This window comes from Apostichopus japonicus, chromosome 13 (genome assembly GCF_037975245.1).
Source record: "Apostichopus japonicus isolate 1M-3 chromosome 13, ASM3797524v1, whole genome shotgun sequence".
Lineage (NCBI taxonomy): Eukaryota > Metazoa > Echinodermata > Holothuroidea > Aspidochirotida > Stichopodidae > Apostichopus > Apostichopus japonicus.
In genome coordinates, this window is record NC_092573.1 from 11,882,501 (window position 1) to 11,905,822 (window position 23,322).

General features: G+C 34.3%; 1 protein-coding gene across 2 annotated transcripts in view; it reads left to right on the top strand.

The window, feature by feature from the left end:
- The window catches only part of LOC139978868 (uncharacterized), a 57,718-nt gene that overhangs the window by 26,452 nt on the left and 7,944 nt on the right, over window positions 1-23,322 (top strand). For both annotated transcript variants that reach the window (XM_071989403.1, XM_071989404.1), the window contains exons 29-55: window positions 90-212; window positions 1,000-1,119; window positions 1,943-2,185; window positions 2,746-2,871; window positions 3,322-3,438; window positions 4,633-4,758; window positions 5,597-5,722; window positions 6,174-6,290; window positions 7,164-7,286; window positions 7,977-8,105; window positions 8,703-8,834; window positions 9,459-9,575; window positions 10,151-10,270; window positions 11,118-11,243; window positions 11,792-11,929; window positions 13,180-13,431; window positions 13,872-14,003; window positions 14,645-14,773; window positions 15,631-15,756; window positions 16,119-16,234; window positions 16,890-17,115; window positions 17,557-17,688; window positions 18,217-18,339; window positions 18,687-18,814; window positions 19,927-20,164; window positions 22,117-22,245; window positions 22,720-22,833. In XM_071989403.1, the coding sequence (XP_071845504.1) occupies window positions 90-212; window positions 1,000-1,119; window positions 1,943-2,185; window positions 2,746-2,871; window positions 3,322-3,438; window positions 4,633-4,758; window positions 5,597-5,722; window positions 6,174-6,290; window positions 7,164-7,286; window positions 7,977-8,105; window positions 8,703-8,834; window positions 9,459-9,575; window positions 10,151-10,270; window positions 11,118-11,243; window positions 11,792-11,929; window positions 13,180-13,431; window positions 13,872-14,003; window positions 14,645-14,773; window positions 15,631-15,756; window positions 16,119-16,234; window positions 16,890-17,115; window positions 17,557-17,688; window positions 18,217-18,339; window positions 18,687-18,814; window positions 19,927-20,164; window positions 22,117-22,245; window positions 22,720-22,833 (3,828 nt within the window). The remainder of the gene's footprint in view (window positions 1-89; window positions 213-999; window positions 1,120-1,942; window positions 2,186-2,745; window positions 2,872-3,321; window positions 3,439-4,632; window positions 4,759-5,596; window positions 5,723-6,173; window positions 6,291-7,163; window positions 7,287-7,976; window positions 8,106-8,702; window positions 8,835-9,458; window positions 9,576-10,150; window positions 10,271-11,117; window positions 11,244-11,791; window positions 11,930-13,179; window positions 13,432-13,871; window positions 14,004-14,644; window positions 14,774-15,630; window positions 15,757-16,118; window positions 16,235-16,889; window positions 17,116-17,556; window positions 17,689-18,216; window positions 18,340-18,686; window positions 18,815-19,926; window positions 20,165-22,116; window positions 22,246-22,719; window positions 22,834-23,322) is intronic.

Below are 23,322 nucleotides of genomic sequence, written 5' to 3' on the forward strand. Positions count from 1 at the left end.
CTCTTTATCTGAGTTCAAATAGTCAAAGTTTGTCATGTAACTAAACTACCAATGGTATTACCTTATTTTCTGTGGGTTTTGCTTTGCAGATGAAGACGAGTGTGAGTTGAACACGCACAATTGTGACGAGAACGCCTTCTGTACTAACACTGAGGGATCGTTTCAATGCAATTGCACAGATGGTTACTATGGAGATGGTTTTAACTGTACCGGTGAGCATCAGTTGCTGGATATTTGTTGAGGAATTAACATAACACATTTACAATTTGCATCAAGAACTTTGTTAAATTAAACAAGTCAACCTTCTCATCGCTTCTATGATACCAATACGCTGATGATACTTTAGGACATTATGACATCAGTTCTAATTGTTATTTTTGATTTGCCTATTTTCTCTTTTCCCTTTACACAAATGGTATGTGTACATGATATTAAAAATGGTAATATTCAACACCAACGCACACTAAAACACAAAACTATCAATGAAGTGTTGACAATCTGAAACCAGCTGATTGCTAGAGAACTTGAACGCGATGAACGTAGGTAATATATAATGGGCATGGGACCTTCGACCAACACAACTTTAGTTTTATACGCAGATGTTTCAAGATGGAACACCTATTTTGACTTTAATGTAACTAATATGCTACATAATGGTTGGAATATTTAATATGTATGCAGTAATACCCACTTGGCCACACAACAAAATATCAAATACATAACCTACTTAAGTTTCGGGTCAGTTAGTGAGACAACTTCACTTCATTGTTCGTAAACACCGATTTCCACCAATGCAAATGTATATAGTTAAGAAAAACTACAATTGACACAAGTTTGGCTTTGTAATCTGACTTATTAAAATTTCCAATGAGTTGACTAAACCATACTTGATTGGTTCGAAACAAGGCTAAAGTTGATTATTTGCTGATGCAAGAACTATGACCCTACTTACTTCGAAATCTTGAAACTTTTTCATAACTGCTTATCGTTTACCTACAGATGCCAATGAATGTGCAACATTAGCCCCATGCAATCATTTCGCGAACTGTACCAACACAGAAGGCAGCTACATTTGTTCCTGTATGGATGGATTTGAAGGAAATGGAGTGGATTGTCAAAGTAGGTTCAGAATAGTTGATTACATCTGTTAAGCCAGAAACTCAAACAGAACAGCTGTTCGAACAATGATCTCTATTCAAGTATTGTTTTGGGCTTTATTTAACGTTGATGGAACGAAAAGAAAATCTAAAAGGATTTGTTGCAACCAATGATTGGGCAACAATGGTATAGTATTTTTGTGCAGGATTAATATTCACAAACCTGTTGTGGGACTGTTTGGGGACATGAACAGCAGTAACATATGTTACATGTGGAACCAGTAGTTACCGTACTAGCTATGTTTTTGAAGTAAAGGAGGTATGGTACCGCTTGATTCACACCTCTCTTTTTATCACGGCAATTCGTCATGCCGAGAACGAAGACAGGTCATGTTCGGGTATATCCATAGGCCTACTTATAGCATACAACGACTATATTTTAGAATCGCGTATTAATGAACTCGCACTCAATGGCTGATACAGCAAGTACTGTTAATGTCCCACAACCGTGCATCAGAAATTAGTACTTTGTATTCGCAACATGTGTAACATGTGTTACAGGACATGAACATTAGCTAATGTACGAACCGTGAGTATCGAGTAAACAATCATCACTTGTCCCCCACATGAATAACACGATTCAGCACACATCTGGTATGAATTACATCTTTGTATAGGTCTTTGTGTACGATTCACACATTGGTCTTCTAATTGATCAATAAAACTAACAGTACTTTGTGCCTTGCAAAGGGGGGGGGGGATATCTTATTTAATGTTCCCCAAATACCAACTAACAATGCAGTAAGAAATGAATCTAATGTTCTTATATCATCTCTATCTCACAGACGTAAATGAGTGTGAGGAAGATACACATGACTGTGATACCCATGCTACCTGCCATGACAATAACGGTGGCTACAGTTGCACTTGTAATCCTGGCTGGACCGGTAGTGGGGAAATGCATACGTGTTCAGTTAGCTACTGCGAAAACAGCCCCTGTCACACTTTTGCTGATTGCATAGATGGAGACGAAAGCTATGTTTGCGTCTGTCAAGATGGGTTTGTCGGCAATGGATACGAGTGCACATGTAAGTTTATGTAACAATTGTTAACGAAAACATTCATGTCTATACAGAACCCTATGAAAGACATAATTAAACACTGTTTCTTTGCTTAAATTTCCTAAACGTATGAGACCATTTTAAATTGATGTCCGTTCACAGAGCTTACAGTTGCCGTAGATTTGTTTATTATTAATAATATCATAATAATATCACTAGTATTGTAATGGAAAAAATGTTGTCAAAGACGTTATGTTTGTTGGTCAATGGCTATTTCTAAATAAAAGTTAAAAAGTTTCAGTATTTCATTTTCTATCAAGATACTAAATTATGGATTTGAATAGAACGTTTGTAACAATAACTTTATGAACATCACAATTGGGAATTATTATTAAAGGATAAATGAAGAAATAGGATAACTTAAAACGTTTTATTCATTAATACTTTCGAAAATAACTTAGTTTTCTATACAACATATCATAAATTTCTTTTACGGTCGATTAATGAATTAATCATGAATTTGTCATTTTGCATGTACAAAATGCTAATTTTATTTTAACGCAATGGCTATGTTTCCATGCACGCAGTCGTTGACGCTTGTGAGGCTGGACTACATGATTGTGACATGGCAGAGTATGTTTGCGTAAGGAACCAATCGAGTTACTACTGCCAATGCTTAGAGGGTTACGAGGAGGTGAATGGTACATGTAAAGGTCAGTCGTATCCTGCTATACGATACCAGCTACTTATAGAGGTCATATAATTGCAAATGATCAATTGATTAAACTTTTCTTTTCTAGTCTAAAAAATCATCTTCTGAGCTATCGAAGCTGTGGTTTAACATGGATGCTCTTCTCTTAGGGTTTGGAAATTGTTATTATATTATTGGTTGCTTTTGTAATGGTTGCCCAAACATGAAAACAACAATTACATCGTTATTAGTGAACTAATATACCATCAGAGACGTCGAGAAAAGGAGGAGGGAGAGAGAGCACTTTATTTGGACTGCAATTGACGCCAGGTCCGTAGCCAGAGTTTAAATGTTAAGGGTTTGAAGCACAAATGGTGGCAGATAGCCGTCCTTGGTGTCCCCGTCCCTTTTTTCATTAAAAAAGTTACATTGCAACATTTCTAAATGTTTTCCATTTCTTGGCATGTTTTAGATGTCGATGAATGCAACCAAGACGTTTGTCATTCCAATGCTACTTGCACTAACTTTGAAGCAAGCTACTTGTGCGAATGCAACGGGGGATTTTTAGGCGATGGATTCTATTGTAACGGTACAGTAATAGCCAATGAATTATCAATCGTTTGGTTGACGTACGTTAATTGAAATACCCTTTATCCTGAATATGTTTCCGTTTCTCCTAACTATCATTTGAATGTATTCAATATATTTAATAGATGACATATACTGATATTGTGCTTCAAAACGTACCGTAATACATGGTAACGATCCATTAATAATAAACAATTTGTGTATTGATGCCGGTATAGTCCTCCCGAGAGCACAATGTTTGTACGTCTTCGAAGAAAACTAAATGACACTGTCATGGAATAGACATATAAAGAATTCTTATTACGGTACAAAGAGTTTCTATGAGTATCGAGGCATAATAAAGAAAAAGATGGACGAGGTTTGAAAGCACTATACATAAACGAATAAAACATTATTCTAAAACTCTACTCATCAAACATGCGAGACATTGAACGTAAAACGAAACAGTTACATAAATCATCAAGAATAATTAAAGCGATAAAAGTGACGTCAGGCGCCAATTAACTAGATTTAATAACTTATCTGTATATTTGGCAGCAAACTGATAAACATCAACGTAGTCGGGTTGTCTTTATTATTAGGAATAATTTATTAGGAATAAGTCGCGGCGCGTAGTTAGATAAAATATATCTTCGACGAGTCACGAATAGATGGATCCAACACAGCCCACTTTGTAACTTTAATCTGGAGTCGGTAGAGATAGAAGATCCTCTTTGAAGGAATAGAAATACCACTTCGGTTTTCTCCCGGTTTAAAGTAATAGTTAGTCTATTCAAAAATTAATAGCAGGATTCCTCACGGTTTTATGGGTGGGAAAGTAAATAGAATAAAATGACTTCTGCTTGAATACATAAGGCTTTATCATGATTAAAAAAGTACTGGTGAGAGGCGATTGTCTGTGCCCAACGATGATGAATAAACTTCTGCGATCGCGTGCTTCACGATGACGGCGCACGGTAGTGAATGACGTCACTTAACGATGTCATTTAATTAATATGCAAGAGGTAAATCAGTAAACCCATAAGTGACACCATCCACTTTAGGTTTTTGTTTTACGTTCACACAAGAAAGAAGGCTCTGGGAATAATACTTTTGTCACATGAAGAAATACTCAATTTGTTTTCATTTCGCCAAATAGCTGATTCGAAGAAAGCGGAATTATTCTAGCCATTGATTGATTGATTTGTTTCATCAGATATTGATGAATGTGATTCTAACCCTTGTGGAGATGATGATTTACTGGACTGTATCAACACCGTGGGATCTTACATATGTAGCTGCAAGTTAGGATACCAAACCAACGAGACTGGTGACTGTATAGGTATGAAAACTAACACTGTGGTACAAAGTTTTGAGATCAACAGTAATTACTGTAATCCCTGTGTGAATCGGCTGCTGAAACCCAGGGTCAATTAATATACTATTATTCGCTTTCCGAATAATTCTTTTCTTTTGAAGATTTTGTTTGTCTGTCCGAAGACTTACGCTATTTTTGCTTTCGGAAGATTATTTTTCTGTTTTTTTTAGGGAAAGACTTTTGTTTTAAACGAAAAAAGTTTTTTCACTAAAATCCTTCGCAGAAAGACAAACGGATTCTTTAGAAAATAAATAAAATATTCATTAAGACAGAATAACATGAACTTCGTGAACCATTAAGTTGATATTAAGAAAAATATTAGAACTGGATCCGACGGTGCGTTTGAAATATGTTACTCCAGGTACAAGGTGCTAAGTGGCCTCTCTAAACTAAAATGGATGAATCCGAGAATGCAAACTGTCGTCTTTAATTTCAAATCTTATAGAGGGAAAATCTGGAGGAACAGTAGAACATAAGACTTTGATTTGGAAAAGCTAGCCCAACATTTACCTCAACGGTTTCCATCAAAATTATTGCTTTGTGTATTCCATTTAATAAATATCAGTAAAGCAATGTTTTAAACAAAAGGACACATTTGAAATGCTCTTTCCTACTTAATTTTGCAACAAAAGCTCTTATTTTTCATTTAAATTTACAGCAAATTACATTTTAAATTACAAAAGGGTGCTTTTTACTGCTGCTCTTTAGTAAAAGGAAGTCGGTCAATTTTTCCAAAAGTTGAAAAATACCACAAAATGAAATGTCTGTGTAAATAAATCTGAGAACTTTCCATTTTCTGCAGATGTTGACGAATGTGCTTTGGACACCGACGATTGCCAACAAAATTGCAATAATACTGTCGGAGGGTACGATTGTCATTGTGAAAAAGGATACAAGGTCGTTACCTCTAATCCAAGTGAATGCGAAGGTTAGTAATCATCATCATCATCGTCATCGTCATCGTCATCGTCATCGTCGTCGTCGTCGTCATCGTCATCGTCGTCGTCGTCATCGTCATCGTCATCGTCATCGTCACCGTCACCGTCACCGTCACCGTCACCGTCACCGTCACCGTCACCATCACCACCACCACCATCACCATCACCATCACCATCACCATCACCAACACCATCACCACCACCACCACCATTACCATCACCATCACCATCACCATCACCATCATCATCATCATCATCATCATCATCATCATCATCATCATCATCATCATCATCATCATCATCATCATCATCATCATCATCATCATCATCATCATCATCATCATCATCATCATCATCATCATCATCATCATCATCATCATCATCAACATCAGCATCTTCATGATTTTAAATATTTAATATGTTGGATCACACTTTTCACAGACGTTGACGAGTGTTCGATTGGTCTTGATAACTGTACACAGGAGTGCAACAACCTAAACGGTGGATACAATTGTTCGTGCTACGAAAACTTCTTCAAGAATGGTACCGAGTGCCAGCGTAAGTATGATATTAATAACTAGCAGCGGGGTGTGTTGCGTTTCTCCTCATTAGAATGTTTGAAGAACAGATACATTGTTAGTTTCCGGTGTAAATAATCACCACAGAATAATTGTCTTAAACTTTCAGAACTTCACAGTTTTCCAAACAATCATTTTAGCATAGCCTTTACATTGTCACATTTTTATGATAGCAGAACCCTATAGCCTTATTTATGACGCTAGTGACTAATTGTCATTTTATGCGACAGTATTAATCTCATCAAATCTAGCATTTACTATTTAAGGTATTCAAATTTATAGCATTGCATTTGCTTGAGTTACATAGACAATGCATGTTGCATGATATTCGATCTATTTGATTATGTAATGTTACACAAAACCATGTAGGAATTATTTCCTTTCTCGCATTACAAAAAAGGACAATTGTTTGTCAATTAACCCGACAAAACAAACAGGAACAACGTCTGCAAAAGAAAAAAAAACTTGTCATATTAGTGTTTCATAAAGGAAAAAGGAACTATGTTTGCAACTACGCAATTTAACAGAAATTTCGAAATAATCTGAAGTAAATCGGGAGCAAGTAACGTATTTAAAAAGCAAATTAAACAGAATCGAGAATATTATACAACACTGCAACTCCAGTAGGCATGTTTAAACAAGTATCTGTTTGCGAACTTGGGTTCCCACAATTTCAAAACACTGTCAATCTCATTTGTGTTTGATAAACATGATGTACCTCATTAGCAATGTCCTGTTCGATCTGATTCTGTCAAAGAAAATATTTACTATATACTGAGTCATCTATATTGTGAAGAATTTAAGGTAATTCACTCTAGTACATTTGGCTGACTTTGTATTAATTTATTTTTAGCATTGGAAGAATGCGATAATTCAACTTGTGTGTACGGAACATGCTATGTAGTAGAGAACAGCACAGCCTGTCTTTGCGATCGAGGCTTCAATACGTCCTCTGCTGATTCTACAGTTTGTGAAGGTAAAGAATACATCAAACAAAGTGAAACTCTTCTCATAGAATGCAGTGTTGTGACACAATTTACTTTTCGGGTTAACGCTTTTATTTAATTTGTAAATTGTACACATTTTTCAGTGTTTTATGATGGTAGAAACATTAAAGAATTAATAATGGAAGATATTTTAATGGGAATCCTTAAATCTCGATTAGATGAAATTCCACCTATACGTTTAGTCGGCCTCCTACCCAGACACAAGGTTTCGTTGCTTCTAACGTCACCACCAGTATCCACTCGACCAAAACACCGGCATTGTCAGAGGTCATTCCATTGTTATCACTATTGTATCCAAAACTCAGCAAAATTACTTTTGTGTCCAAATTTGCTGGACTACTTAGCTAAATGATCTAAAGTTATCCTCAGGTATTAAAGTCTTGATTTTGCCAAACATCATATTCAAGGCTTATACTTACAACCTCCAAATTTTGAAATATTATGAAAAAGTAATAGTAAGCAATTAGCAATATTATTTAACAAAGAAAAGATAAAGAAAGAAGAGAGAGAGTTGACCAATTCATACTTAAACTCCAAAAACTTTATCAGAAGGAAAGGTTTCATCAGACGTTTACTTAAGAACACAATTGAATCCAATTTTAAAAACCCTTTTACCTCTGAAAAGCGCCTTATAATTATATCGATTATGATATTCACAGACGTCGATGAATGTGCTTCCAGTGAACTCAATGGATGCAGCCAGATATGCAATAATACGATCGGAAGCTACAGTTGCGATTGTAACAATGGATATATCATCAGTCCAGATGATTCCTCTACATGTGAAGGTAAAAATGTCAAACTTTTTGCCATAAAGTATTAAAGGATGGTGAGGAGAAATCAAAAAGAATTATTTCTGGCTGGGGTGCAACTTACTTTTTTATTCAATATTAAAGTTAGTCTTTTGAGACATGACACAATAACAATGGAGGGCTCATCCATCCAAGGATGAAATTGACAATGACAGTACAGAAATTAGGACATCTTTACAGAAACAAGACAATATACTCAGTACAAAACCACAAAACGTTCATGACCTCAAAATATTATGTATTCAATACGAGAATTATCGAAAGTGAAATAATTTGCAGGTCATCTATCAGTTTGCATTTCAATGGAAGACAGTCAATCAATTCAGGTTTGGCAAATGTGTCATACAATTATATTCAAATATCCATTGAATTTGTAAAGAGTAATACTAAGTGAAGTAAACTTTAATCTTCCCCCACGTTGGTCAAAATATCTATCTTTATCTCTTTAACATAAATGGCAAGACATTTTTTGTTTTAAGTTGCCTATATGTATGGTACTGTTTATTCATTGAATTCTTTAAACGGAACAAAATAAACCCCAGTCGGCTATTTGTGGTATTATTTTGACATTAGATATCAACGAATGCTTGGTACATAGTTCCAGCTGTAACACCAGTAATGAGATTTGCCGGAATACAATCGGAAGCTATACATGTGACTGCATCTCGGGGACCGTTAGAAATAGCTCAACGGAGGACTGCATTGGTAAATTTGCCTGTGTTGACTTTAAATTTACGTCTACTATATATATATTGCTGACACTGGATACATGAAAATGGCCAAATGTTTGCATTGCAAGTTATCAGTAAGTATAGGCTTTCGTGATGTAGCCAAATATGATGTATGTTTAAAGGTAAACAGTATATAAGTATCGGCGAACTGTGTCAAATTAATGTACAATAACTTGTTTCATCTTATGAACGGTAAGGAATTTCTATTTCATACCACTATATTAATAAAGAAACGAACAGCTATAATATGATGGTTATATATGAATGACCAATGTACTGTCAGCTATAATTAACGTTGCAAAATGCTATACAGTATTTTGACTTCTTTCAGTAATTTCTAATTATGTTTAATAAAATTATGATTTGACAATTATTCATAAGTGTAACCAGGAACCGTCTGTCGGCAACGAGCTGTTCTTTAAAGCAAAAACAAGTGGGAGTCTTTTTTAGCTACAATTTTGAAGGAAACCATGAAATCGTAATGCACGAATATAGGTTCTATTCAAATTGAAGATGCAAACAGTAACGATAATTGTACATAAGATGAATGTATCTCCAAAGACTATATACAAGCCCAGCTTACCAATTATATTTACAGATTTAGATGAATGCACATTAGATCCATGTGGAGAAAATGCGGTTTGTGCCAACACTCCTGGTTCATATACATGCAAGTGTCGAGATGGCTACACTGGTGACGGTCGTGTATGTACAGGTATGATTTAAGACTATAATGTCATCGTTGCCCTTGTCTGATCAGCCTGTAACTAATTAATGAAACTGTAATCACCTATTTATAATAACATAGTTTACACATCTATAAATTAAGACAAGTTAACAAAAAAATAGTTACGAAATCTCGTTGAAAGTAAAATCCACGTAAGGAAGGAAAATCAATGGCTGAAAAATGCCTGAATTTTGCTCTTTTATAACCTTTATAGTATCGGCTCGAAAATGTAAATAAATGCAATAATAAAGTTAAAATGAGACAGATTACATTATTAATCTATTTTAAGACTTAAGAATATGTACTAACACAAAATTATATATATTTGTGGGTTTTTATTGAATTGTTTTCATTCATATGTCATACAACATTCGAAGCGAAATTATCATTTTCCACATATGATATAACTGACTGTTAAATTGTTGTCTATGTTTCGTTTGTGCTAAATATAAGTAGTTACAATATATAGGTAAAACATGTTACTATAATGAGATAATTGTTTATTGTGGTTACACTTATAGCTATATTGACCAAATGTTTTTGTTTCAATTTTACCCTTTTAGACATTGATGAATGCAGATATCCCCATAACTGTTCAGTGAACGCAGACTGCATAAACTCCGAAGGCAACTACAACTGTTTATGCAGGGCTGGATATACTGGAGATGGAAAAAACTGTTCTGGTAATTAGTATACATATAAAGCTCATTAATCGTTTGCAACATCTGAGCCTATACTCGTGATGAATTTAATAGGTTTTGATTTGTAGTTTTGGTAAACATGATGTTGAAATACTTTCCAAAGTGAATTTACACACTCATTGTGTCACGTGAGACGAGTAAAGGGAATAATTATGTACCTGCTCTGATCTAAATTATGACTTGTGTACTTTGTCGATAAATGTATGGTTGGTCATGGCTTAACGTGGCATTGTGCAAAGACTTGATATCATAACGCAAAACGCTCCTATATCTGGGAGCCCGTCTTTCTCCTTATCGAAATTATATTAAAACATAATAGTAACAGTCAGACTCATCTAACAAAACCACTGGTCCGTTAGAATTAACTTGTATCAAGTTTTCTGTCGGATAGAGAACATAATGTAGGATTGCCTTAGCCCTATTTAATTTATTGTTAGGATATATACCATAGTTTTCTGTTTTATATGCAGTTTTGAGCGACAGAGCTTTCTCTATTCTTACCAAACGTGTATATTTTGGAACATTACTCTAGCGTTTTTGACCTATTTTAAATATTGTTATCTTGCTGACGATCCGTGATTTTTAACCTCTGTGTTAGTACTCATTTGGTTTTGTGCTTATTTACCTGCCTAGTAGGATTCAGTTCATGGAAAAGCCAACTGACTCATTAAGATGTATAAGAATTGTATTTATCTTGATAAATAACAAAACCAACGTTGAATGGGATGACAGGCTTTATAATAAGCTCCAAATCAACAGCTGATTGTAAATGTGATGACCGACTGAAAATTATAAATTATCTTTCTTTATATTTAATTTATCTTCCAAGATATCAATGAATGCGACACACCGACGAACTACACGTGCTGGGCGAATAGTAAATGTCAAAATACAAATGGTAGCTACACTTGTGTCTGTGAAAATGGCTATTCTGCTGTAGGGAAAACCTGTATGGGTAAGTGGTTGTTCTCTTAAATGAACCTGTAACTTCATTTTTTATGTATCCAAACTGAAATGAAACAGATACTAAAATTGACTAGTGCTAATTTGTTTTATTAATATGATTGTATTAAAAAAAATATATAGGTAATTAGGCTAACTCCATACATTACGTTTTACGCATTGTTACACTTGTGAAGTTTGGAAGGAATACATTACACACTGAACTCTTTTCTTTTGAGTTTCTATATATCTTAACAGTGTGTTAACAATACGTGTATGTGGTTAAAAACATTTTTAAGCAATGATATTTCAAGAAGTGAAAGAGATATTGAATTTAAAGTATCCTAATCCAACAGTAACATTTCTGGTTACCAAAGTACTGAGTTAAATACAGAGTTACTTTACACACAGTTTTTGTTTTAAAGTGAGTACACATGTTGATACATGAGATACGACTGAAAACCGTTTCCTAAATTTAGTGACGCTATGCATTGAATATAATGTATTTTTTTTTACATCGCATTTTTATAATAGTTTTTATTCTTTTTTTTGTAACATTAGACGTTGATGAATGCTCTCTGCAAGTCACTGATCCAAATATAACTAACTGTCATCCTGACGCTATTTGCAGTAACACTGATGGAAGCTATAACTGCAATTGTAAGGACGGATTTACTGGTGATGGAACTGTCTGTGAAGGTACTGTAAAATTTGTATTAAAGAGTCACCATGTAACCTTTGTAATATAGAAGATACGAGTACCATAGAGTTACATTGCATTTGCAATGTCAAAGATACACCAACTTGAGGTATCTAAGATACTTAAAATACTTAAATTTGATTCCTAGTTGTCCCCTTTTACACTGAGTCGTAGAGACAATCTTGATCCTCTTCCATTGTCACAGTGATATTTTTAAAGAATGAGTTGAACCCGACGTTTGATCCACGGAAAGAGAAAACGTTGTTTCCTCATTAAATGTTTTAGATAACCGTGTCGTACTCCTGTTTTCTAGTTAATCACCGTTAAAATATGTTACATTCCGTGGAATGCTCTTTTTGGGCTAAATTTATGATAACGTCTGCTCCTAAACAGTGTTGGTAACTATATTAATATGTAGTGTTTTAAAGATCAGCATTGATTGACATTCAACACTGTCTATTTTCCTTGACAAATTAGTAGTGCATTGTAAATTTGCCATTTGAAGCCATAATAGTCGTATACATTGTTTTCATTAAATTCTGTGTTGAACCTGAACAAGTGGCTTAATAGCCTGTGGGTTCAAGTTAAGATAAATAGTCCAGTTACTTTAATAAATGTACCTCGGTTGTTTACAGGGTCATTATTCAAAACATAAAAAGATATAAAGACATGATAATACTTGGAATGGTAGAAGTGTTTCCTTTTTTTTACCTTTTACAACTTAAAAAAGAAAGAATTTAAAGAAAGAATTGAGAGTAAAGTCATCTTACACAACTTTTCATTTTGTGTTAGAAGTAACATTACAACAGTAAGTATAATTTGCATACACGTTGAAAACGGATGACTAATTTAACTTGTTTTAAGAAAAATAAAACTGCATTGTAAAACATTTATAATATGAGCGGTTTCATTTCCGTTGCTTTCATGCAATCATGGTAAGGATAGATCTACCGTTTGGGCCATTTCAGTTTAGTGAAGTTTGAGACTATTTCTTTTGAGCGTGCTGTTCTCGAATTGAGCCAATCTACAGTAATATGTTTCTTGTAGATTAGTAAATTATTCCACCTTTAAATGTATTTCCTTTTCCTTGTCTCAAGCACTAAGAACGTTTCAGTAAATATAGCTTCCTACATGATGTGTATGGTGTTAACATATGCTCGTCATCAACTGGTTCAGGTAACCAACAAATTTCGAGCCCGGTAAACAAAATAGTTCAAAATAATAATGAGTTTTTTCATTCAATTGGCAGATATCGATGAGTGTGGTCCAAAAGGGAATAACTCATGTGGACCTAACGACACTAGTAAGTGTACTAATACCAACGGGTCTTATCGGTGTAGCTGCCACCGTGGATATAGGAATGTTGATGGTTGTATTGACATCGACGAATGCAGAGAAAATTTACATAACTGTGACAGGTTGGCGACGTGTATCAACAAAAACGGTTCTTTTGATTGTAACTGTAGTGATGGATATAGCGGAAATGGTACCCACTGTATAGGTGAGTGGCTTTAGTTTATTCACAACATGTGATATTGGGCAACGAATTAATGCAGATATATCAGAGTATATAGTTAGTTAACAATAAAACGTTGCTCTTTCACGCGGCACCAGCAGTCATTTTATACTTTTCTTCTCTGGTAAAAAAAAGGCTTGGACTATACAAAATAATGATTAAATATCGAACAAAAATGAAACAGACAAAACTTCAAATAGAGCTTAGTAATCAAATGACATTTATTAGCGTTAGAGGATGCAAGGAATATTCTTTCCAGGATAATCATTCCAGTGCAATGAAACAGCCGATACTCATAGCACTAGTTACTGTTATATCCATGGGTATCGGGTGAATGATAATATAATCACATTTGCCTTTATTGGGTCAGGTGGTTGCTATATGGCACCTTGGTGAGTCAGCTATAAACGTAACTATTTCAACAGATATTAATGAATGTTCTGGAGAGCATGACTGTCATGGAGCTGCAACTTGCCTGAATACACCTGGAAGTTATACGTGCCAATGCAGTGATGGTTTCACCTCCGTGGGTGAAAGACTTGGTAGAAACTGCGCAGGTATGTCTACGGCGCCACCAAGTTTACTCGTTGTATACTACAACTACTTTGCGGTTTCATACATTTCAATGTGTGTATTATAAGCCATATGCAGCTAATATTGAGTAACTGGGAATTGATTTCTAGGATGGCTGACCTTTTTACTGTAGACGATAACCTGAAAATGTTGAGCCATAACTTATATAATGAAGGACGAAGCTACAATATTAAATTAATAAATCAACACAATCAAGCCGGAATTGAAATGAAACATCACAATGTGGTGTTAAGACACTCTTGTTAATGTATATTATGTAATTTTATGCTTGGAGAGTGTTGTTTAGTGGGACAACATTATCATGCCTAGCTTTAAATATAGCACACTTTCATATATATCAAATTGACATCAAACTTTGCAATAAAAGGAAATTCACCACAGTGTAGTTAATAAGCTGTCGACAACATATAAACGCACATAAAACAACTGTTTCTATTTATATCACACTTGGTAATACGATTTTTATAAGTGTTTGTGATCTTCAACATGACTTTTATGTTATGAAACATAAAATTACTCTATTAGTAACAGAAACCAATTTTAAAAACATTTTCTATACTTTTCACGAAATCTTCATTTTTCACTCTTTCCCCATTTGATACAGATGTCAATGAATGTAATGGAACCTCTCCTTTGTGCGATGGACGTACTGAGCTTTGTAGGAACACAATTGGCTCTTATCAGTGTTCTTGTAAGAATGGCCTTGTGAAAGACTCATCCCAGACTTGTATTGGTAAGACCATGTGTGACGTTCTAATTTATGCAGGCTACAAAATGTCTAAGTATTGGTCCCAAAGAGATACAACTGTAAGCTATATCGTTCATGATCCCCATTGAAGTAAAAGTGTTTTGAAATTTAATCCATCTACTGAAATATATATATAAGTGTAATATAATCAAAACTCAAGAAAACAGAAGAAAAATGATAATGGAATGAACGTTTTAGTTTATTAAGTGAAAGTTCATTAAGTGTGCTGTTTACAACTTAACACGTACACCCCATCACATGCTAGGGTTTATAAGGTATAAATTGATATTTACATAACTGATAACATTCATATATTGGGCTAGGGGTACAAATTAATCTAATCTATCCATTCAGACAATGCATCACAGTTTTATTAGTAAGCAAACGTTTATCATCCATATGAGGTAAAGAACAAGGGAGCAATGAACCAATGGCTAACAAATTACAGAAGTTAACACACCATGTTGAATTTATGTCCCCTTGTATTTAATTTTTAGATTATTCTTATAATCATGATCCTAGTGTCCTTGGTAAACGAACGTTTATCATCCAATGGATAAGTTCCTTTCACATTTAATTTTTAGCTGAGCTAGACAAGCAAGTTAATTTAAATCAACTTATCCGTTATGTAAACAATGTATCATAGTTCTCCGCTCAGTTAGCGAATGTTTTATCACTTGAATGAGGAATAAGGGAGCAAAAAACTAATGGTTTACAAATTACCAGAAATTCATCCCAGCAAGAAATCATATATATATATATATTCATTTTAATCTTGAAGTCACTGTAGGAACAATTTACAACCTAAGTATGGTGAATATTTTGGCATCTTTAAATTACAGATATTGATGAATGCCTTGACCAAAACCGGTGTACTGGAAATAATTCCAGATGTGTGAATACATTTGGTAGCTTTTCGTGCTTATGTAAATCTGGTTACATTTTGGATACTTCTGGAAGATGCATTAGTAAGTACTAATTTTGATATCTATCCTGTAAGGATCTGTTATTTGTGTGATTTTCCTACCTTTTTTTTAATATGATAAAACTGTGCGTTATAAGTATATAATATGATATTTGTATAAAGAGTAATTGTTTATTCCATCCATGTTTAACTTCATATATAATAACGTACGTTAACCGAATATATTTACAAATTTTATCATTCGTTTTGCAACTATAAGGAAAAGAGATTTAATACAATATATCAGCAATAACAAAACTGACAAACTTTGCTAACTAAATTGTGAACGAGAACGCACGGAAGATATGGGTAGCACATTGTTCACCTAATAATTGACAAAGATATCATGTTGTTGTTGTTTGACAGAGGCTAACTTCATCAGCTTACAAGTTGAATTCAAAACTATCCAAGGACTGAAATCAGACGGTGATCTTATCGACAGACAGAACCTGGAAATATATAGAGCGGATATGGAATCTGACGTGGGTTATAGTTCATTTTATTATAGGCAGAAAATTTAATATATAATCCAATTTAAAGGGTGTGAAGACTCGCGCAAAAGAAACGTCTAATGCCGGTAATCTGACCTACTTTCGAATGAGGTGTAACAGAAGAGTTAGACACCACATCGATCCCAGAAAATAAACACACAGCTTGTTACCGTCGGTAATTAGACACTAGTGTACAGTCAGTACATACAGCTGCGGTCAATACCCACATCACAGTATAAAAGCGATGCAGCGATGGACATCTCAGGTTGAGCTAAAGATAACAAGGTATCACGTTTCATTACTGTCTGCATTTTGTAGCGACTCAGAAAAACTTCACTTGCAAGCAACGGAAAGTTAACTTTCTTAAGATGGCGGCACGCTGTTTGGGGCGATTCTTCAATGCCTTTAATGGTACTTTCTTACAAGCCTAACTTACCGCTATATATATATGGCTTGAAGGCAATTGTTCATAGATAATACCCTAACGCTACATGTCAAGATGAGGTACCTTAATAAACTTTGTGATCCTAAAGTAATTCCTACTTCGAAACGGCTTGGAAAATATTGTTCAATTGTGATATATATATGTTAGCTATAGGTTACTGTAATATTATTAATATTAATGTTCCCCCTTATTTCCTTCCAGATTCATGCTGTATTTAATGGGACAGGAGGCTATAAATCGTTAACGATAAGTTCCATGAAATACATCCCAGCAAGAAATCACATATTTATTCATGTTAATCTTGAGGTCACTGTAGGAACAAATTACAGCTCTTTGGAGATAGTTTTTCGTCAAGGACTTGATGAAAATAACGTTTTACCACCTGATAACGTGGTAGATCCTGCAAGTTTGTACTTCGGAGAACTGCGTACGTATAGAATCGAGTACATTTGACACTTACCATTAAAGTGCACACTTATGCCTCATCACAACAAATACATAACATCGATAATGCTTATATGAGACCCCATGGTAAATCATTCATTCTAGAGATAAGTTAATTGTTTCAAATCCGCTTTGTCCTGTAATAAAGTCTAGAGTTTGTTAAGATCCTGACATCAGTCTATATAATATTAGCGACATGTGTCAGATGTATGCGTATTTGTGTAAAATCGGCTCCTCTACCATGTGAGAAGTTTCTTCTAAATCTGAAACTGTGGTTGTGTAATTGGAGATAACGAACGTTTTGTAAATGCTGAACCCTGCTCTAGTAGAAGTACCCTGCCCGGCCATTTATAAGCATAAATTAACGATAATCAGCTCACAACCGCAAAGAAGTATTTTATGATTTTGATTTTGCATATAATAGTGATTGATCCATGCGCCGATGGAAACCACAACTGTACGAACAACGCAGAATGTATATTTCTTGGACAGTCCGGGCATTTCAATTGTACTTGCCGTGATGGGTGGACAGGAGATGGTGTCGCCCAGTGCAAAGGTATGAGCAAATTGTTTAAACTTTTACAATGGTAACGTGAGATGCGTAATACGTAGTTATAGTAATACAAAACAGTAGAATCACTGTGGCCGAGTGGTACGGATTGTGTGTGTGTGTAAAACGGTTATGAGTTGGAAAATCCAGAACAGTTAAAAAACTTCCTGCCTTCACCGGGATTCGAAATCCGGGCATAACGCTTAATATGCGGACAACCTAAGCAACTAGATTAAGGACGCTGATTGTATGTCTAGAGGTTCGAAACAGTGAGAAAGGTCGTCGTTCCATTGTAGGATTTTTGCAACATGTATCGAACAATGCTAGTCCTGTATATATAAGAAAGAAACTTTCATATAGAGGGTATTCGCATATACAGCGGGACGCCCGGGTTCGAAACCGGTGGAAGCGTGAATTTTTTCACTGTTGTTGGTTTCAAATATATATATAACATACATACATACATACATACATGCGTAAACACACGCATACGTAACCATTTTAGCTTGGTAATATGACATTCTTTCACCATAGATGAAAATGAATGTCTCACCTCGGCATGTGGTTCACGGGAAGTATGTATCAACAGGGAAGGCGACTTTCTTTGCGAATGTAATCTGGAGGAAGGATATGCTAGAGTTTCCGAAGATTGTATCGGTAAGCTGAGTTTTTGAGAGCGACTGATATTTTAAAAATGTTATATTTATATATGATAGAGAAAATAAAAACGGAAGTCAAAACAGTAAAATCATAGTAGAACATATTTGAATTGTACTTAGCTAAAGGGAATTAGCAGTGCTTCAAAATAGAGAGCTAAACCTAAGGAGTTATATACCAGGCAGCATTAATATAATTCAAGTGAAGCGAGGTTAAAAAGTAAGGGGACATGTGTTGTTTGTTAATGGTACGCTAGGGTTGGTGTGTTTCATAGTGAATGCAAATGGAAACGAAAAATGTATGCTTAATCTAATAATTCATTGAATGATTGCTACACTTGCTTATAGCATCGCAGGTGTTTACAACCAACTTCAGCATTCAAGAAATAGATGGTACCCCTGCGGTTTTTAATAAACTTCTGGAGAGCACAGTTAGTACTGAGTTTGTTTCCCTGAACACAACTTTGTGCAAGTTGGTAAGTTTAACTTGTTTTTTGAAATGTTTTCTTCGGCGTTCCGATCAATTTCAAACATTTCAATATTTACGATGTATGTTTCCATATCGTCAGAGATCACCCTTTCCTTAGTTCTCATTATCATAGTACTTGCACGTTCCATACCTCGTATTTGTATCTAAGCAACCTATCTCGTGTTTGTATCTAAGTACCCTACCTCATGTTTGTATCACATCGTGTTTGTATCTAAGTACCCTACCTCATGTTTGTATCACATCGTGTTTGTATCTAAGTACCCTACCCCGTGTTCATATCTTATTCACCTACTTCACGTTTGTATCAAAGTTCCTTACTCCAAGTTTATATCTGAGTGCCCCACAAGAAACTGTACATAAGTCCCTCATCACAAGTGTGTATTAGTCCATCTCATGTGTTTGTTATCTAAGTTCCCTACTAACAAACTGTGTATAAGTCAATTAACCCAATATTGTATCTGATCCATCTACCGTAAGTTCGTGCTTTTGTCTACTTCCTCAAGTTTGTATCTATAAGCATCTTACCTCAGGTTTGTATATAATTATCTTTCCTCAAGTTTGTATGTAAGTACCTTACCTCAAGTTTGTATATAAGTTACTTACCTAAAGTTTGTATATATTTAAGTAACTTTCCTCATGGTTGTATGTAAGTAACTTACCTCAAGTTTGCATATAAGTATCTTACCTCAAGTTTGTAAATAAGTAAATTACCTCAAGTTTGTATATAAATGCCTAACATCAAGTTTGTATCTGAGTCCGAAACGTTAGGTTTGTTTAAGGTTCATTTAAGGGTGGTAGATCTAGGATAAGTGTTGGTACGTTTTACTTAAGATTTAAACATGCGAAAAGTCATTAATACCAACAAAATAAAAAAATACAGATTTATATCACGGGTTCGAGTTTGATAACGGAAGAATTACGACACAAACGTTACCTTCTGTTTCAAAGTAATACCACAAACCAATCATAATATTTTCATTGTCGTAAATGGCGATGGTTAATCGGAATTCAAACTGTTTGAGTAATAGATTGATTGATTAAAAGCTTTATTTGACTTAAAAAAAAATCTTGTCAGTTTAATATTCTATTTATTCACAGATATTTTTTAACACACTGGAGGGTACAAATTATGCAGATTCCTATGCAATGTGTAAAGTGAGGCGCTTCAAGCTTCCTAATCTGACTGCAGAGGTAGCACTTATATTTGAGCGAACACCTTCAATCGCTCCTGATGAATTGGAGAACACACTTAATCGCAGGCTGACTGACCACGACTATATCTTGGATAATGGCTTCAGTAATATCACTCTTAGGAGCGAAAATATTACATTGGATGGTAAGATATTCGTATTCGCCATGACCTGTGTAACGTCCCAGCCCTAAGCATATACTGGATCTCAATAAGGGCCCGCATGGGCTCTTTTAGGGGTTTCCCATGGGGTCTTAACCCACATATGATCCAAATGGGGCTCATCGTTACAATCCAGTGGGTTCAAAGTGGGTAGTAAAACTAAAAGGAACTTATCTAACAATATGAATGAATTTTAGTTTCATATAGGCAGTTGAAAAGTGTTAGTCCGTTTGGATTTATAGTAGCACTTCAAAGACTCCAGTATCCCCCCACCCCACCCCCTTGGTCCAATCTCTGACATGGTAAAACTAAGATCACATATATGGTTTCTCTATGTATGTTTCCAATGAGTTTATATTTAAATATGCTACTCACATGGAGCTACAGTACAATATTTTTATTTAAAGTATGTCCAACGTTTGAGCAAAACGAAACATAGAATTGACCCTCTGCTTTCGTGTCAGTTACACACATAAATAGCTACTTTTATACATATGAATTATCACATTAAGTTTCGTGTTACCACTATATATGTCAAACTTTTACAGTACAATTTTATTATATTTTCAGCCTATTTGTGTATAACATGGTCTCTGGTTCTTGGTCACTTTGTAACATTGTTGTTAATTTTTTACCAAACATTGAGAAATATAAATATGTTCTTCATTCATTCACACTGATTCATATTTGCTTGACAAGTACTATTTTTTGTTTCAATTCTTGTCGTAGATAATTTACTGTTAGAGGTAGATAGATAGATAGATAGATAGATAGATAGATAGATAGATAGATAGATAGATAGATAGATAGATAGATAGATAGATAGATAGATAGATAGATAGATAGATAGATAGATAGATAGATAGATAGATAGATAGATAGATAGATAGATAGATAGATAGATAGATAGATAGATAGATAGATAGATAGATAGATAGATAGATAGATAGATAGATAGATAGATAGATAGATAGATAGATAGATAGATAGATAGATAGATAGATAGATAGATAGATAGATAGATAGATAGATAGATAGATAGATAGATAGATAGATAGATAGATAGATAGATAGATAGATAGATAGATAGATAGATAGATAGATAGATAGATAGATAGATAGATAGATAGATAGATAGATAGATAGATAGATAGATAGATAGATAGATAGATAGATAGATAGATAGATAGATAGATAGATAGATAGATAGATAGATAGATAGATAGATAGATAGATAGATAGATAGATAGATAGATAGATAGATAGATAGATAGATAGATAGATAGATAGATAGATAGATAGATAGATAGATAGATAGATAGATAGATAGATAGATAGATAGATAGATAGATAGATAGATAGATAGATAGATAGATAGATAGATAGATAGATAGATAGATAGATAGATAGATAGATAGATAGATAGATAGATAGATAGATAGATAGATAGATAGATAGATAGATAGATAGATAGATAGATAGATAGATAGATAGATAGATAGATAGATAGATAGATAGATAGATAGATAGATAGATAGATAGATAGATAGATAGATAGATAGATAGATAGATAGATAGATAGATAGATAGATAGATAGAATCCTATGAAAGATGTTGGTGAAATGTGCCGATTGGTATTATCCTTTCAATAGTTTGGAATACAATTTATAGCGTTTACTTCGAAAAGTTGTATATTTTCTGTAAAAAGCTATTTTATACATGTGAATTATCACATTAAGCTTCGTGTTACCATTATATCTGTCAAACGTTTAAAGTACAATTGTTATCATATTTTCAGCTTATTTGTATATAACATTTAACCGTGGTCCTTGGTGACGGGGATTTATATACAAAATAAAATGGGGAATGATGAAACATGACCTTGTCAGTGAATATTTATAATATTTAGTCCTTTCATTGTGTCATTGTGTTTGAAGGATTCGAAGGATCTACAACAGCAATGCCAACTACAACAGGATCGACAACTGTGGATGAGGTTACGACTGCAGTATTTACAACTCCAAAGATGACTACTGAAGATAGCTCTACAACACAGACTACAGTAGGTAAGTCCATGTACTGGAGAAATGACACAAATGTTGTGTAATGGCTACACTACAATACAACACCACAAAGCACAACACAATTACGCAAAGCAAAGAAACAAAACGCATACTAGCCCCAATAGTAGGGTGACTCTCTCCATTCTGTTTTCTGTAAATTTTTATTTATTTATTCGCAAAAAAGATGTAAGATTTATATAAGATCATTCCAAGTTGTCAGTTCAGTCAGTAGATAAAACATAACATATATTAAACAAATAAAATAAGTGTTTGTAAAATAAGTCATTCGCGTTTCGATTGGTAACGATAAAAATATGTTCTTCATACATTCTGTTTCATATTTGCTTTACTTGTACTATTTTGTTTCAATTCATGTCATGGAAAATTTACTGTGAGAGGTCTTATGTATGTTTAATTGTGGTTAGAATTTATAAACTGGATAAGAGAATAGATAACACCATTAACATTTGTCCTCAGAACCCGAATGCAGGAATAACAACACCTGCCCACGTAATCAGTTGTGTATAAACAGCGAGTGCGTTTGTGATAGACGGACCGGTTTCGTTGAAACTGATGAAGATGGCTGCCAAGGTATGGTTACTCTCATTTCTTTGTAAGGTCAAAATGAATGTACACGTTACGCTGGTAGGCATTGATAAATCTGATTTACAATTCAAATAATGCAATGTTGATTTCATTATGTTTACATTTGACCATTGACCCTGTGACGTTAGACCTCAGTTACAATGCTTACCAATTATTTTGATAGACCTTGACAATTACCTTGAAGGTTCCATGTCAATTCAATATTTCCCCTTGAAATTATAACAAAATCCATTCTTACTTATTTTGATCTTTGAACTCTGACCGTTCACGTTTGTTACCACATGTACCACATATTTTGATATGACTTGACATACCTTTTACACGCATGACGGTTACAAGTCAAATTAATGTTTCAACTAGGAATCATAGCAAAAAGTTACTTGCTGACTTATTTGATCTTTTACCTCTCTTGTTGGCCTTTGACCTAAGTTACTATGATAACAACATGTTTTGACATTACTTGACATTTTCATT